Below are 15,516 nucleotides of genomic sequence, written 5' to 3' on the forward strand. Positions count from 1 at the left end.
AAAATGAATATTTATTAGACTGAATTTAAAGACAGCGGTTTGTACGAGTACCGGTGACCTCCCGGTCGTTCTCTCATTTACATGATATCAAGCTTAAAAAGTAAATAAAGGTGAGAGGTATAACGTTAGGAAAATGTAGGCTATCACGACAAACTTTGTCGACTTACTACCAGACAAAACTTGATTTGGCAAACTTTACGAAGTAGTTCTCGAAGCAACAGCCTTACCGTATGACCTACCTCAGAATAGTTGATGTGCCGCGAAAAGGATTCGATGAAAAAAGACCTCTTGGCCTTCTGATCAAAACCGCCCAAATTTTCACTAACCGCTTATGTCATTTTTTACCCGCACAATCAAATTCAAAACCGCCCAATCTGGCAACACTGTTTCTGATTCCGAATGGACACAAGACGTAAGGATGATTACGTCAGCTCTCCACCTGCCTGAAGTGACTCGGATCTTTATGAGATTTGGCTTTCTTACATTCAGTAGATCATTATACATAGAGTTTTTTTTTTTAAATAAATTAGTTACTTCTGTTGGCAAAAATCACTATACACAAAGCAAGTATAATGCTTTTGGCAAAATAATAAAACCATGTGTAAATTATCAATTTGGATTCCTTATGAACACTGAAAAAAATGATTCAAAGATTCCTTGGATTTACTAAATTTTTTTTAGTTAAGGGGTTGTAAACAATTTATTTGGGCTAAATTTAAACAAACGAATTAAGTTGACCATTACTCAATTTAATTTGTTTAAATTCAACCCAATTAAATTGTTTGCAACAGTTTTGCAGTTTTGCATCATTTTTTTCAGTGAAGGCTGTCTCTCAGCTCAAAAATGTACACCTCCAACAGATCCATTGCTTTGCACTTACATACTGTTACATATTACCAATCAGCTTCTTCATGTAAACTTCTAATTGAATGGAGCATATATCTAATATGTCTATTTAGATTAATTTTAGTAAACCAAGTCATTTTCATTTTACATGTTTATATTGCACTTTATACAATACCAATACATGGATACAAGACATGGATATAAGCCATTATTTATTATTTTGAAATCAAAACTTAAGCTTTATTTAAAAACTATTTATAATCTGACAAACAAGAAAGTTGTATGTGTATTTATGTGTGCAAACATTTACATATTTTAATTTTTTTCATTTCATTGCCGTGACCCTCTTGCTTTTGTCAGTTGTTGTTAATTTTAAATTGTTCAACAATTAAAAAAAAAAAAAAAGTCTGACCTTTATGAGTTTCTTTCTTCTTTTGAACATATTTTGAAGAATGTGGGAAACCGGCAGCCATTGACATCCACAGTAAAAACAATTCCACGAGTGTACTAGGTTTCCAGTTTTTAACATTCTTCAAAATTTGTTCTTTTGTGTTCAGCAGAAGAAAGAAACTCAAATGTATTTGGAACAAGTGGAAGATGAGTAAATAATGACAGAATTCCCTGGATGTATCTGGATGCAGACTTGGATTTGCAAGATGAGACTTCATATTTCAGACATGCAATATCGGACACATTGCACTTAATAGAGCTAGTGACTCTGTAGGGTAGAGTTAGGGGTGGGTTTAGGTGTAGGCATTAAAAGCATTGCATGCAGCTCAGCTTGCAACTGCACCAGGTCTGCATCCAGACCAATTTTTGGGTGAAATGCATGTTTATGCCATTTTTACAGAAAATCCTACATCTCTGGTCTGTGATAGCAGACTAAGACTCCCAAAACAAAGCATGTTCATTTTTCAAAATATCTTCCTTTTTGTTTAAAAGAAAAAAAGAGAGGGAGAGTAAATGTTGAGTAAATTTACATTTTTATTCCTTTAACCCTTTAAGACTAAATATTTAAATGTTATGCAAATCGTTTGCATCTGTGAACAAAAAAAAGGGGTAAAGAAAAAGTTTTGCACTCTCTGTTGCGATCTCTTTAATGTAGCCTATCCAGACAGGCTTTGTGTTTCTCTGCTTTTTATTCTGGATTTCAAAAGTTGTCATTCTAGTCACAGTGGAAATTTTAGGTTGTCATGGTTGTGCGATGCTTTAAATATAAAAGAGACATCAAGAGACCCTGTGGGTGAAGTTCACAGGGGGAAAACACAGATTTCATGCACAACAAAAAAAGAAGCAGGCTATTACTGTGTCCTCCTGTTTCCTCATACCATAAGTGTGTTCAAAAACATCCTTGTTCTACAAAACAAACTAGCAGGTGCTTTAAACGGGGCAGTTCAATCAACAATAAAAACTCTATGTTTACTGACCCTCAAGCGATCCCAAACTAGTTTGAGAAGCACAAAAGATGATTTTTAAACTATGTTGGATGAAAAAATACTATGTGAAAAAATGCTATTGGCTAGTAGTTTGCAACATTCTTTGAAATGTCTATTTGTGTTTAACAAAAACCAAAGAGTCATCTCTGATTTTAATTGTCACATGTCCAAAACAGCTCTATATTTGTTCACTAGACCAGATAGGAGGGTCATTACAGTGGCAACTGCCGTTTAATCAGGGTTAAATGATTTATTCAACTTCCACTCCCAGTATACAGTGAGGGCGATAAGAATTTCTCATGAAGTGTTGCAGGAAATGTTACTATTAGGAAGTTACTGGAAATGTTAAATAGTAACTCAAGGGATAATGCACGCTTCTGTTGTGATGAAGATGACGCACACTACGCCCATGTGTTTCTAGGGAGTGAATCCAGACATTACAGAAACACAGCTGACAGACAAAAGCACACGCCAATGAATATCTGCTGATGGATTCATGATAGTGCAGTCAAAACACACTTGAAGATTCAACATCAGCCTGAGGAGAAAGAGAGGGATCAACAAACACTTCATCATGGTGAGCAATGCCTTGTGTTAAGAAAAAACATTAAATCAAGGTTAATCATGATGCAATTTATGATGATGCAAATACTGTACAGCTTATCTGTCTGTTTGATGCAAATTAGAGTGTTCTATAGTAATCTCATTTAGTTGGTGATTAATATTTTTTTATTAATGTTTGGACTTTTGAGGTGTTTAACTGTCTGCACATTTCCAATAATTATAAATTGGTAAATCATTTTGAGGCATGACGTTTATAAACAAATAATATTTGCTCAAAATTTGGAATTATTATCCACAAACTACTTCATAGATTATATTATTACCTTTAATGTCCCCAAAAACAATATTATTTAAAGTATTTGACAAACAGTCAGATTTATATCATGCAATTCAATAGCTTTGACCATTTTGAAAGTCAAAATACACATATACAGGTACAATAAAATGAATACAAGTGTCTTCCAATGATACACAGAGAACTAATGAAGCAAAACAATCATCTTTAATTAGAGATCATGATTCTGAATAAACAACAAACTAAATCATTTTACAAGAGGTTCTGACACAGTGTTATTTGCAGCAGTCTACTAAAACATTATATCCATTCAATTATTTTAATAAATTATTTTGAAACTTAATTTTAAATGCATTTCTAATGAAGACTTTACATGTTTGGTTACCGGATAAATCTCCAACTAATTATTCACTGACAAATGCATTTATGGTGGTTGATTTTGCACACTACTGTAGTCTTCAGTGTCTGTTTCTAACAACTATTATCCCAGTATCATATCTGTCATATATTATTGTGATTAGTTGTGTACTACATCATGTTTATGCTAGAACAGTTTACTGGGGGTTTCAGTTGAGTAAATGATTCAGTTATTTCGTGTGTGTGTTTATTCTGGAGACTATCACCACTATCAGAACCCTAACCCTAAAGCTAATTTAGCTTTCGTTGAACTACTTTGTGGATAATCATAGACAAAAAACATGATAATATGTGACCTTGGACCACAAAACCAATCAATAATTTATTCATTCCTTCGGCTTAGGCCTTTATTTATCTAGGATCACCACAGTGGAATGAACCGCCAACTATTCCATGTTTTACGCAGCGGATGCCCTTCCAGCAGCACTGAGATACACACACACACACACTCATACACTATGACCAGTTTAGTTTATTCAATTAACCTATAGCACATGTCTTTGGGCTGTGGGGGAAATCAGAGCACATAGAGGAAACCCACGCGAACGTGGGGAGAACATGCAAACTCTACACAGAAACGCCAACTGACCCAGCTGGGACTAGAACCAGCAACATTCTTGCTGTTAGGCGACAGTGCTAACCACAGAGCCATCGTGTCGCCCGCCCAATCAATAATTGATACAGAAATTGATGTTTATATATAATCTAGAAGAGAATGAATAAGATTTTCTTTGATGTATGGTTTGTTAGGATAGGATAATATTTGTCTAAGACACAACTAGTTGAGGATCTGGAATCCGAGAATCAAAATACTGAGAAAATCCTAAATTTTGTCTATTTGAGGAAGATAATTTACTAAATGTCTTCACAGCAGATGAATATTCTATAGATTTTTGGTAAAATATTTCATTTCAATCATCATTTTGATGCATACACTAGCAATTCATATAATGTATTGTTGGTTCTGTGGTCCAGGGTCACATGTTTACATTTCAAACCATATTACCTCATATATCATCAATGGTAAACACACAACACTTTTAAGTAAGTCCTGTATTTTTCAAATGACATATTAATGCAATATTAGGCTAAATCTAATCCTCACAGTCCTACTATACAAGATGTATTTAGTGTAAAACAAATACTAAACAGTGTTCTTTCTGTGTATTTGTTTCTGAGAAGCAACAAAAAGCAAAGGAAATCAACTCAACTGACTGTCTTCCAATCGACGACTACATTCAGAGTTTTTATCTCCCTGTAATGTACAGCATCATTTGCATAGTTGGAGTTGTAGGAAACTTCCTGGCCATCATCATTTACCTGATTAAGCTCCAACCCTGGAAGAGCAGCAGCGTTATAATGGTGAACCTGGCAGTGGCTGACCTGCTTTATGCATTGAGTTTACCAATCCTGGTCCAATTCTACGTTACCAAAACCTGGAGCATGGGGGAATTCATGTGCCGCTTCATTCGCTTCTGTTTTTACTACAACCTGTACGGCAGTATCCTCTTCCTCACCTGCCTAAGCATCTTCAGATATGTCGCAGTGGTGCATCCACTGAAGGCTGCAGAGATACGAAGGAAAAGATGGGGAATTTTGGCTTGCCTCGCCGTCTGGGCCATTTCCCTGGTGGAGATCGGCCCAATGCTGGGAATGATTACTGTGGGGCAGCAGGACAACATGACAAAATGTGTTGACTTCGCCAGTAATGATCCAATGGTGGTGTGGGGATACGGTTGGATTCTCACCATATTGGGATACATGATGCCATTGCTGGTGGTGTGTTGGTGCTACACTCGCATTGCAGGCGTTCTGGGCTCCAGCATATCCAGAAACAGACAGAGTCGCTCCAAGGTGCGCATGCTCGCCATTCTGATTCTGGTGGTGTTTGTGGTGTGCTTCTTGCCATATCATATCATGCGTGTTTTGAGGGTGGACAGTCTGCGCAGATCTGATGTGTCGTGCATGCACAGGAGAGGCGTCCATGCAGCTTACATCTTGTCCCGACCTCTGGCCGGCCTCAACACTTTCTTCAACCTGGCGCTGTACACACTGGCAGGAGACAAGTTTCAGCAAGCTTTCTGGAGCTTTGTGCATAGGAGAGAGAGAATGAGCAGACAGATATCTGTGATCCACACTCCACACATGTCCAAGACAGACCTCCTGAGGATCTGATGTGTTGTGTGTATACAGATGAATGCACAATTATTAGCCCTCCTTTAAAATATTAAAATTTCCCAAGGGATGTTTAACAGAGCATGCACATTTTCACAGTATTTCCTATTAGAGAAAGTCTCTGTATGTCTTATTTCTTTTAGTTTCATAAAATGTCAATAATTTTTTTAGGTCAATATTATTACATTTCTTTTTATTAGCTACCGCTCTTGCCTAATTAATTATATATTGATAAGTGTGCATGTTTATTTTGTTTTATACATTCTACTTTTACATATTTTACACAGTGGCACAGTGGGTAGCGCTCTTGCCTCACAGCAAGAAGGTCCCTGGTTCGAGCCTCGGCTGGGTCAAGTGGCATTTCTGTGTGAAGTTTGCATGTTCTCCTCGTGTTCACATGGGTTTCCTCTGGAAGCTCCAGTTTTCCTTACAAGTCCAAAGACATGTGGTACAAGTGAATTGGATAGGCTAAATTGTCTATAGTGTATGTGTGTGAATGAGTGTGTATGGATGTTTATACCAGTGATGAGTTGCAGCTGGAAGGGCATCTGCTACGTAAAACATATGCTGGATAAGTTGGCGGTTCATTCCGCTGTGGCGACCCCTGATTAATAAAGGGACTACGCTGAAAAGAAAATTATTAAATGAATAAAAAGTGAATGGGAGAAGAGTCTCGAATTGGTTTATTCTAAAAACAAACCCATAACCCATTAAGAGAATAAGCACGTCCTTAATGCTTTTGCACCATGCACTTTAGACTTTGCACATAGATCGTTAAAATAGAACTCTATGAATTAAATTTTTCCATTGTGGTGTTTCTGTATTTAGCTGCACTGTAAATATTTACAGCAAATGTGTTTTCAGAATGATGTACATTAACCCTTATGTACTGTTGGGGATGTTTTCATCCACTCTGGGGTAATTTTGAGTCTTAATTTGGCCATAACTTTTTCTGTGTTTCAGCTAGCAGAACGATTTTTGGTGACAAATCTTATTTTGAAACATATTTAAAGAAAATGCTTTGAAATCCCAAGCATATCCAAGACTGTGATAAATAAAAAGGTAAAAAAAAAAAAAAAAACATTTTATAATGAAAATACGTCATTTTGTTTGTTTGTTTTTTAACCAAATCAGTGACCGCATTTGTGAACTTGGCAATTAAAGAGTTAAAATCCTGTCATTTTTCTAAAATGTTTAGTAGTTTTGATCAGGACTGAGGTTGATTAACAGATTTATGCAAAAAAAAAAAAAAAAAAAAAGATCTGATGCATTTTTTACAGCAGTTTAATTCAGTGGATGGTTTCATTCCTAACATAACAAAACGGCAATACATTTGAACAGTGCACATGGGCTAACTCAATTGGCCACTGTAGAAATACATGTGAATATGTGAGACATTAATACTGTTAAAAATAACATTCTATGTTTAATCTGAAGTTTAATTTTGTTTAACTACTTATGCGATTAATGGCAAAGCCTAATTGTCAGCATCATTACTATAGTCTTCAGTTTCACATGATCTTTCCCAAATCAATGTAATATGCTGATTTGGTGCTCAGAAAACATGCGGTTAATATAAATATGGAAAACATTTATGCTCCCTCATATTTTGGATGATGCATTTCGCCACAGTTTGATGAGGTATAAAATAAGAACAGTGTTTATTCAAAACCGAATCTTTCTATGCATAATAAAAGTATTTGTCAATGTATTATTTACTTTCCAAGAAACAAACAGAAAATTTGGATATATTACTGACCACAAACTTTTAAACAGGTTTGTAAATATGTGAGTTGATAAACATGTTAAGTATCATACTATAAAGACTGTAATGCCATATGAGTCACTGTAAGTAATAAAAAAGGAGAAATATATATATATATATATTGTTACTATGCACTGGTAATAAAGCAACATGCATGTAAAAATGGACATATTTATTCAAATGTAACACTTTTTATTGTTGGAAGAACTCAAAACGTTTGTAAGAATAAAAATGTGTATGTAAAATTGGTGATTAAAAACAGAAAAATAAAGAAAGAAAGTTACAGTGGTTGTAAAGGTATACATTTTATTTCAAGCAGATGGTGATACTGGGTCTGAATGAATACACTCATTCTTTATTCACTTTTGCTGGAAAACCCCAGCTCAAAGTGGCCACAAAAAGCAAGACATGCTTTGATTACCTGAATGACTCAGAATCTCAACAGACAAGGAAACACTGGTTTGTGTGCTGATATTTAAGTACCAATAGACACTTTGCTGTTTTATTACAATAAGGAAGCATTACTGTAAATAGACAGAATTTTTAGTCAGGTTTCAGAAAAGAAGATATAAACTAGCATGCAGAGGAAATTTTAGGGAAGTATGCAAATTCAGAAACAGATGTCAACTTTTTTTTTACTCTACTACACTAAAAAATGTCATAAATGTGGCAGAGTAATAGGTTATTTTGACCTAGAGAAATTGGTGGCTGCTCAGAACTTGTGAACAAGCAAATTGTTTTCAGTTGCTCTGTTAATTCATTTCACATAACACTAATTAATTTGTGAACTAATCTGATTGCATCTGTTCTAGAGTCTATAACTCACTGATTCAAATAATCTGGTCAGAGCGACCGAATCTCCACAAATTATATTTCACTAATTCAGATGATCAGATTGATCAGAGCTACAGCGCATTCCATTTAGAAGAGAGTTCATAAGCCCTAATCTTTCCAAAGGTTTATCCTCCAGAGTAACAGCTTCGTAAGGTTTAGGGCATAAGGATGAGTCCTTCCGATTGAAACACACTGTTTGACACCAAACAACCTAACTGCAAAAGAATCATTGAGGTCTAAAGATTTTATTAGTTAACATATACAAACGAAAATCCTTTATTCCAAAGGGCCATTTTAAGTGGTCAGATTTGAGCACTTTGGTTTGGAACAACACTTCAATATGGCAGCCATGGTTTTCACACCAAAGTGTGAAATATCCATTTTTGGAATGCACCACAAGTCTTCAGTAATTGACTCACTGATTCAAATGTTCCTGTTAGGATGGCGGTTCATTCCAAATCTGATATACCACTCTCTGAAGGACACTTCGGAGTGTAAACAATCATGGTCACCATATTGAAGTGGTCAAAATCAAGCACTCAAAGGGTCCTTCTGAATTACAAATTTGAAGGCCCCAACTGATGAACACATCAGGATCCCATGATGCTTTCACAGGGAAGTTTGTTGATGAACTTTGTGTTCCATTTGAAGCACTGTGTTCCATTCAGAAGAGCTCATACCCATGCCCTAATCCCTTTGAAGCTGTCGCTCCGGAGGGTAAACCTGTTTAGGGCATGGGAAGGAGCCATCATGAATTGAATGCATTGTGTGTCTTCAGATGTTTTGGTCAGAGCAAGCCTCCAATTAATGATTCAGCAATTTTAAAATATCCGGTCAGAACAAAGTTAATGCTTTACAGATTGAAATGATCTGATCAGAGTGACGCTGCGTTCATTTGGAAGGGCTCATGGATTAGGGCCAATGAGGTCAATAAGGATGAGCCTTTCTGAAAGGAAAACAGTGTGTGAAGCATAACAAATTACCTGTGCAAAGGATCAATGGGGCCTGAAGTGTCTATCAATCCTTTGAAATCCCAAAATGGCCAGTTTTGAGTCCTCTGGTTTGAAACGACACTTCAATATGGTGGTAGTGATTGTTTTCACTTCAAAGTGCCCTTCGGAGGGTGATATATCCCATTTGGAACACACTGCATGTCTCCAGTTACTGATTTAAATGATCCATTCAAAGCGAATCACCAGAAACTATTCACTGGATTCGCAAGTCTGACACAAAATGAGCTAGTCTGTGACTTGATGGAAAAAGTTACTAAATAAAAATCCTTGTGTTACTTTATGTATTGTATATTTGTTTACACATTTTTAAATAATTATAAATAGCAGTTAGTATATAACACAGGTGTCAAACTCTGTCCAGGAGGGTCACAGCTCTGCACAGTTTAGCTTTAATCCTAATTAAACACACTTGATCAAACTAATTGAGTCCTTCAGGCTTGTTTTAAAGGTAAGTGTGCTGAAGCAGGGTTGAACCTAAACTGTGCATCGCTGTAAACCTCCAGGAACGGAGTTTGGCACCCCTGGTATATAACAAGTCTTGCAAATTTGCAGATTGTGAATTGAAAAATTGAATCTGTGACTGAACAACTGACTGAGCAACATGTGACGATGGCAAAGTTCAGTTGTTAATGCTACAGGTTAGTTATTAACATCATTGTCGGCACAACAAACGATTTTCATGTAATCACATACTAAAGCAGAATTACAAAACAAACCTCTGCACCACAACCGACTGACACAAATACCCTTTTTTTCTAGATATGGGTTACAGAGACATAAAACCTTTTAATGAAAAAGCTCTTTGGAGTGCTCGGAAAATGAGATGTCTGACAGTTTCCTAACAATTGGATGAACACTTTGAAGACACACTCAGAATGTGTCACGGCTGACTGTGAGGAGAAAAATGGTTTTCAGATGACCGGTGGATCCTTTTCTAATAACATGACATACTAAATAACTTGAAATGTGTCACTGAATGTCATTTCCCAGCATTGGTGGTGAAATCATGACCTTTCTCTAGCGACTCTCTCCAGCTGTTTCTTTTAAAAGTGCACCACATCAGTTTCATTTTTAAATACAACAAAACCATGTGCATTTGCCACCATGATTAAGTTATTTTACAGTCAGTTGTATGGTGGTAAAGTGAGTAATTGGCTGATCACATTTTGCAAATAATAACTTATTTCTAGAGCCTTATTTAATGTGAGACAGACATCAGTTGGTTTAGGTTTATAAGCAGGGCCTCAGCAAGTGCAAATCCTAAAGAAAGCCTAAAATCTACATTGTCCAATATATGATGATTTCAAATGATTTCTGCAAAATTGTTGCAAACAATTTATATGGGTTGAATTTAAACAAATTAAATTGAGTAATGTTCAACTAAATAAATTGTTTCTAACCACTTAACGTAAAAAAAATCAGTAAATCCAAAGAATCATCTTATTTTTTTGTGTTTTTTATAAATTCTACCAATATCTGGGAATGCTGTATTGTTTAGCACAATTATGAAATTACAAAGCATTGTGATTGTAAATATAAATGTGATGTGCAGAACTATGATATGTTGACATCAGCAGCTCATATCTTGTCTTCAGTGCCTCAAAGTGGTCGCTAAAAATGTGCTTGTTTTCTTTTTGTTGGAACTGTTATCAACTGATTTCAATGAACAGTAGTTATATTATATCATGGTGCCATACTTGTGCATCTCAGAAACAAGATAAGATTCATCACTAGGTATCTTTTTAAGGATATTTGAAGCAGTTTGAAAGCTAAATCTAACTTCCAAAATTGCCAATACTGCCTGTTAAAAAAAAAATAGACGAGATAATTGTCAAAATAGTTTTCTGTGGTTTTCTTCCAAACAGAAGCTCTATACAGTAAAACAACGTAATAACAATCATTTTATTCCTACAAAACCTGTTTTAACACATTTTTGTCTGTTTCTAATAATTTTTATTCTTTGTTGTTTTTATTTCTTATACTTGTATTTTATGTTTCCTTTATTCTTGTTTATGTAAAGTATTTTAATTTACCATTGTGTATGAATGCCTTTCCTTGCATTGCCTTGCCCACAATCAAACAAAAATAGCAATAATAATGATCATAATAGAAATTCAGCATGTTTCCCCAGTCTGTTCTTTTTGGCAAATGTGATATATATATATATATATATATATATATATATATATATATATATATACACACACACACAGTTGAAGTCAGAATTATAAGCTCCCCTTTGAATAATTTTTTATTTTTTAAATATTTCTTAAATTATGTTTAACAGAGCATATTTGTTTTATTTCGCGTGGAATAAAAGCAGTTTTTAATTTTTTAAACACCATTTTAAGGTCAAAATTATTAGCCCCCTTAAGCTATATATTTTTTCAGTAGTCTAAAGAACAAACCATCGTTATACAATAACCTGCCTAATTACACTATCCTGCCTAGTTAACCTAATTAAACTAGTTAAACATTTAAATGTCACTTTAAGCTGTTTAGAAGTGTCTTGAAAATATATATAGTAAAATATTATTTACTGTCATCATGGCAAAGATAAAATGGGGGGGGGGGGCTATTAATTATGACTTCAACTGTATATATATATATATATATATATATATATATATATATATATATATATATATATATATAATATATATATATATATATATAGTTGAAGTCATAATTATTAGCATTATATTATTATTATAATTATACAATTCTTCATTCATTCATATATATATATATATATATATATATATATATATATATATATATATACATATACATAAATTAATGAATGAAGAATTGTATTTTAGCTTTGTCAGTTAAATAAAGTTAAAAGTACACTTTATAAGTTATGCATAAAGTCTTTTGACAGATTTTCAAAGGCGTTTTAGGGTACACAAACTTGCCAGCGCTGAATGGCTGACATTAAAACACTGGTGGAGATTCTCTGCCCTCTTGTGGTCGAATCATAAAAAGAGAAACTATGGCACTACTGAGTTTTTTCCACAACCCTGAAACGTACAGTATTTATATGACAACATCAGTTGCAAACAAATGATGCCAGACTTTTGAGAAGAACTAAAACTGAGGCTATGTGAAATATCGGCCAAAGCTAATATACATTTGCATTTGAGAAAAAAAAAAACGGATTACTTATATTCAGTGTTGGGGAAAGTTAGTTTTGAAAGTAATGCATTACAATATTGCGTTACTCCCCCAAATAAGTAACTAGTTGCTTTAGTTAGTTTTTATAGTAAGTAATGTTTAGTAAGTAATGTTTTTTCCTTTCTTTTTAAATAGAGGAGTTCTGCAATTAACAACACACTGTATAACATTCACCTTCATTTACCTTTAAAAAAACTAAATATAATATTTATAAAATAATATGTTAGGATAATGTTATCTGAGAACTTCCTGACCCCAGAGCTACACATGCCATATATACAGATTTTTGAAGGTTTGTGTTTGTTACTTTTGTACTATTTGTCTTAAGTAAAATCATTGTCCATTGAGACAATCTCCTTTTCTTCGAATCATTTAAAATAATGAACACATTCTTTCATTGACTACATGATTCATTGTGACTGAGCTACTTTAATTTTAATTCAGCAAATCATTTTTTAAAAGCTAATTACTTAAACTGAAAAGTAACCCACGTTACATTTTCAAAAAAGTCCCTCAAATATTATTACTTATTTTTTAAAAGTAATGCGTTACTTTACTCGTCACTTAGAAAAGTAACATTATTATGTAACTCGCGTTACTTAATGCGTTACCCCCAACGCTGCTCATATTATAGAAATCAAACATAGCCGACATTTTATTTTCTCAATCTATGTGGTCGTTTTATTAGAACAAAAATAAAAGTAAAAGTATTCATCCAAAAAAGGTATGTTGGCTACACCTGTATTTTCCATAATGGCATATTTTAATATCATATTGCACTTGACTTGAAGTGTACATAGCAATTAAAATACATTGAAATACTTATATTTATTAACACACACACGCATATTCATCCACACACGCACGCATTTGTACACAATCCCATTTTAGGCCAACATCTTGGTCTCACAAAATAATGGTCATAATAACAACACAAATAGCAGCACCGATTCAGTTAAAACACGTGGAACAACATATACAAAATAAAACAGCAAGTTCGTTTCGTCTTTTTGGTCTAAAATCACATATTCAAAACTTTTGATTTTCAAAACTAGCATTAACGTTCTTTATAAACACATTGGCAAAGCAGACTGATTATTTGATTGTAGGAGCTGAGAATCACTCGTAATGGTTGGTTTTGCTCTTTTGTGATGATTTTTTTCCTACAAAGCCCAGACGAGAATTTTTTTTTTTTTTTAACCCGCTGCTGGTGGTTGCGAGATGTAAAGACGAGCGTTTCATTCGTCCAGTCAGTCAAAAGTTCAGCAAATTCTCCCAGACAGTAAAAGTTTTGAGTTTTAATGAGGACTTAAAATAAATAAATAAATGTGAGGAACACCACTGAGGATGAAACAAATCACCTTCCCGAAACTCTCTTCCTGCATATACTTTATTTCATTCTATACTTTGCGTATAAAAGTCTTTACAAAGTCTTTATACTCTTGCATCTCAAGTCAAACGTGAGCTGAAGTACTATAACCATAATAATGAGACAAGCGATTAAAGAATTGTGCGCGGTCTTGTAACTTTTTTAATGTGCATTTTCATTCACCTTTAGGGGGCGTACAAACATGATGTGTTTTTTCATTCACTTACACAGGATAATCATTCAGTTCTACAGAAAATCTTTATAGAAAATTTATTTTAAAACAATTAATCTAAAAAATTAATCAGAAAAAACACTTCTTATAATGATTACTTAAACTGGACAGATGTAGTGTCTATTGTTTTGCTCATCATGTGTAGTTGAAACAAGTTTTACACTGTTTATTTGTATGGTTTTGGTATAAATTTCTAAAGCATTTCATTTTGTATTTACTATGTTCATTTTAAATGAGGTAATAATCACACAATTTGGATATTTTCCCCACATTTTTTAAATTTTAGCTGACAATTCGATTTTTTTGTCTTCTGATAAAACTGTCAGAATTGTGAAATGTAAACTGGGAGTAAATATTCAGAGTTTATATCTCACAACTTAGTTTTTCTGAATTATGAATTTACATATCACACAGTTCAGATTTTTGAAATATGAGAATATCAAGACATGATCCTCAAAACTGCAAGCCAAGCATAATTATCATGTATTTTTTTGCTAATGCTTAAAATGAGAAAACTAGGGTTAATTTTGAAAAATACTGTCAAATCTTTGAAAATATACACTACCGGTCAAACGTTTGGGGTCGGTAGGATTTGTAAATGTTTTAAAATAGGCTTATCCTGTTCACCAAGGCTGCAGTTATTTCATCAAAAATACAGTACAAATGTTAAAATTGTGAAATGTTATTGCACTATAAAATAACTGTCCAAAAGTAGATTATCATTTAATTTAATAATTTATTCCAGTGATTTTAAAGATAAATTATCAGCTTCTTTTCTCCCGTCTTCAGTCACATGATTCTTCAGAAATCACTCTAATATTAATTATTATTATTATTATTATTATTATTATTATTATTACTGGTAATAGTTATCAAAGCAATAATAACTGGAGTAATCATTTAATTTGAAACTACATATAATAAGAAAATTATTTAAAAATTATTTAATATTTAACAATGTTTTTACATTTAAATGAAACCTTGATGAACAGATTAATTTTCCTTAAAAAAAAAATAACGATTAAAAAAATTATTCCAAACTTTTGACCGGTAGTGTATATATATTTTTTTTTACAAAATTACAAGAGAAAGAATTGTAAGATATAAACTTTGAAGAGTAAAGTAAAATCTATATTTTGCAATTGGCCTTTTTTTCTCTCAGAACTGCAACTTTATTTCATGCAGCAGTAAGATTATAGGCTTTTCCTCCCTTCTGATTGTATTTCTCACAATACTTATACACAGACTTACTACTGTATATCAAAGATCAGGTTTTTGTGTTGGTGGCGTCTACAAACCCTGTATTGTACAACAATCTCTGAGAAACTATCAGAGTCTTCAGATTCTCAGTACAGACTGTCTCCAGGCAGCAAGTTTGCGTCTTACAAAGAGA

At 33.7% G+C, this 15,516-nt stretch overlaps 1 protein-coding gene across 1 annotated transcript; it reads left to right on the forward strand.

Moving 5' to 3' along the window:
- The first annotated feature begins 399 nt into the window (after positions 1-399).
- On the forward strand, positions 400-5,882 carry LOC130234661 (2-oxoglutarate receptor 1). Its single transcript, XM_056464902.1, has 2 exons — positions 400-426; positions 4,741-5,882. The coding sequence occupies exons 1-2, from the start codon at positions 400-402 to the stop codon at positions 5,731-5,733; spliced, it is 1,020 nt and encodes a 339-aa protein (XP_056320877.1). The 3' UTR covers positions 5,734-5,882.
- Positions 5,883-15,516: the final 9,634 nt, after the last annotated feature.

The sequence above is a fragment of the Danio aesculapii genome, chromosome 9 (assembly GCF_903798145.1).
Source record: "Danio aesculapii chromosome 9, fDanAes4.1, whole genome shotgun sequence".
Lineage (NCBI taxonomy): Eukaryota > Metazoa > Chordata > Actinopteri > Cypriniformes > Danionidae > Danio > Danio aesculapii.

Bases quoted from the DNA above. Each gene is read 5' to 3' on its own strand.
- LOC130234661 (XM_056464902.1), top strand. From the start codon at position 400: ATGGACACAAGACGTAAGGATGATTAC. The intron at 427-4,740 runs GTCAGCTCTCCA...GTTTCTGAGAAG, and splicing joins CAAGACGTAAGGATGATTAC to CAACAAAAAGCAAAGGAAAT.